The sequence below is a fragment of the Dendrobium catenatum genome, unplaced genomic scaffold (assembly GCF_001605985.2).
Source record: "Dendrobium catenatum unplaced genomic scaffold, ASM160598v2 original_scaffold_204228, whole genome shotgun sequence".
Lineage (NCBI taxonomy): Eukaryota > Viridiplantae > Streptophyta > Magnoliopsida > Asparagales > Orchidaceae > Dendrobium > Dendrobium catenatum.
Window position 1 is genome coordinate 1 of NW_021522642.1, and position 1,414 is coordinate 1,414.

At 36.4% G+C, this 1,414-nt stretch overlaps 1 protein-coding gene across 1 annotated transcript; it reads right to left on the reverse strand.

Annotated features, from left to right (window-relative positions):
• Positions 1-334: 334 nt before the first annotated feature.
• On the reverse strand, positions 335-1,134 carry LOC110115395 (the record flags this gene model as incomplete). Its single annotated transcript, XM_020848609.2, has 2 exons — positions 502-1,134; positions 335-412 (listed from the first exon to the last, which is right to left on the reverse strand). Coding segments are annotated over exons 1-2 (711 nt in total), but the record flags the coding sequence as incomplete, so codon positions are not given.
• Positions 1,135-1,414: the final 280 nt, after the last annotated feature.

Here is a 1,414-nt window from a genome sequence, read left to right on the forward strand (position 1 = left end):
AAATAATAATAAAGTTAAATATATAATTAAACAATTTTGTTTGGTAAATTTACATTTCCATACATATTACACTAAAAGAAGACATGATTAAGTAATAAAATAAAGACACTGGGCACAAATACATATAGAGAAAGTTACACTTGCATACAAATACTAGTCCAAATATCTAAGCAAAACTTATACAAAAATCTTGTAAAACAAAATACACATGATATAAGGATAGCCAAAATTCTCATATTTTTATAGGATCATAGCATTACACAAAATGTTTAAAATAGGGAGATAGTAATCATTAATCATAATAATTCACAAAAGAGGAAGGTGGAGGCTTTGCCTTCTTCTTATTAGGTGAACAGAAGACATCAGTCAAAGCAGTTGGTGAGTCTAACGAAGCCTTGAGCAAAGCAAGCCCCTAAAACAATCAAATTTAATAACACACATCTATGAAACAAAAATTATCAAAGATCTCTAAAAAAAGCATTAGTTTGATTATGAAGTAACCTCTTTCATGCCGACGGTGACCACCTTCTCCATTAGTTGAACATCATTTTTCATGCTGAAGCGATTCATAAGAGTGATGCTGGAGATTGCAGACATAGGCGTCACTTCCAAATCATCTGTAATCATGTAAGTGATTACTCCCTTCACAAAGCCTCCAGCATTAATCTCCCCTCCAGTTTCAGCTCCAGTAGCTGAAGAAGTTGAACCCGATGGAACCACGAAGGCAGCTTCGGTGACCATCACCTGCTTGCAGTTTGGGCACACGGTGCTTTTTACAGTAGTGACTTTTCTATTGCAATGATTACAAATATAGTATTTGAGTTCTGCAATGGCTTCTGTGTCGAGAAGTAAATGATTCTTAACATTAGTGGACACTTTCGGTTGAAGTAAAGAGGATTTGTCTCTGTTTGGCACAAGGTAAATCTCGTTAAGATTTTCTACGCTTTGATACAATTTTCCAATAGATCCAATCATAGTTGGAGGAGCGAGGAGTTTGATGACAGAGCCTAGTGGGAAAGTAAGAAGGCTGAACATGAAATCTACGAAGTCTTTATCAGCCTCACCGAATAGAACTTTGTGGCTACGATCATCGATCAGAAGTTTGAGAGTGATTTTTGAATTCAAATCTGCCATGGCTTCTTTGTAGAGCTGTAAAATTGGGTCGGGAGGATTTAAGAAGACAAGAAGCTCATATGAAGTACATATAAAGGGTTGCTGAATGCTGATGCCTTGTTCTGTCAACTTCCAACTACGCCTGCTAATTTGAACTTTTCCAACGTCAAATCTTTCTTACACTTTAAATGTATCATAAATGTCGTAGGATTCAAAATGTACGGAGATTATGATTTTAAGGGGCTGTTTGGTATGCGGATTTAGGCGGATTTAGGCGGATTTAAGGCCGGATTTGGGCGAA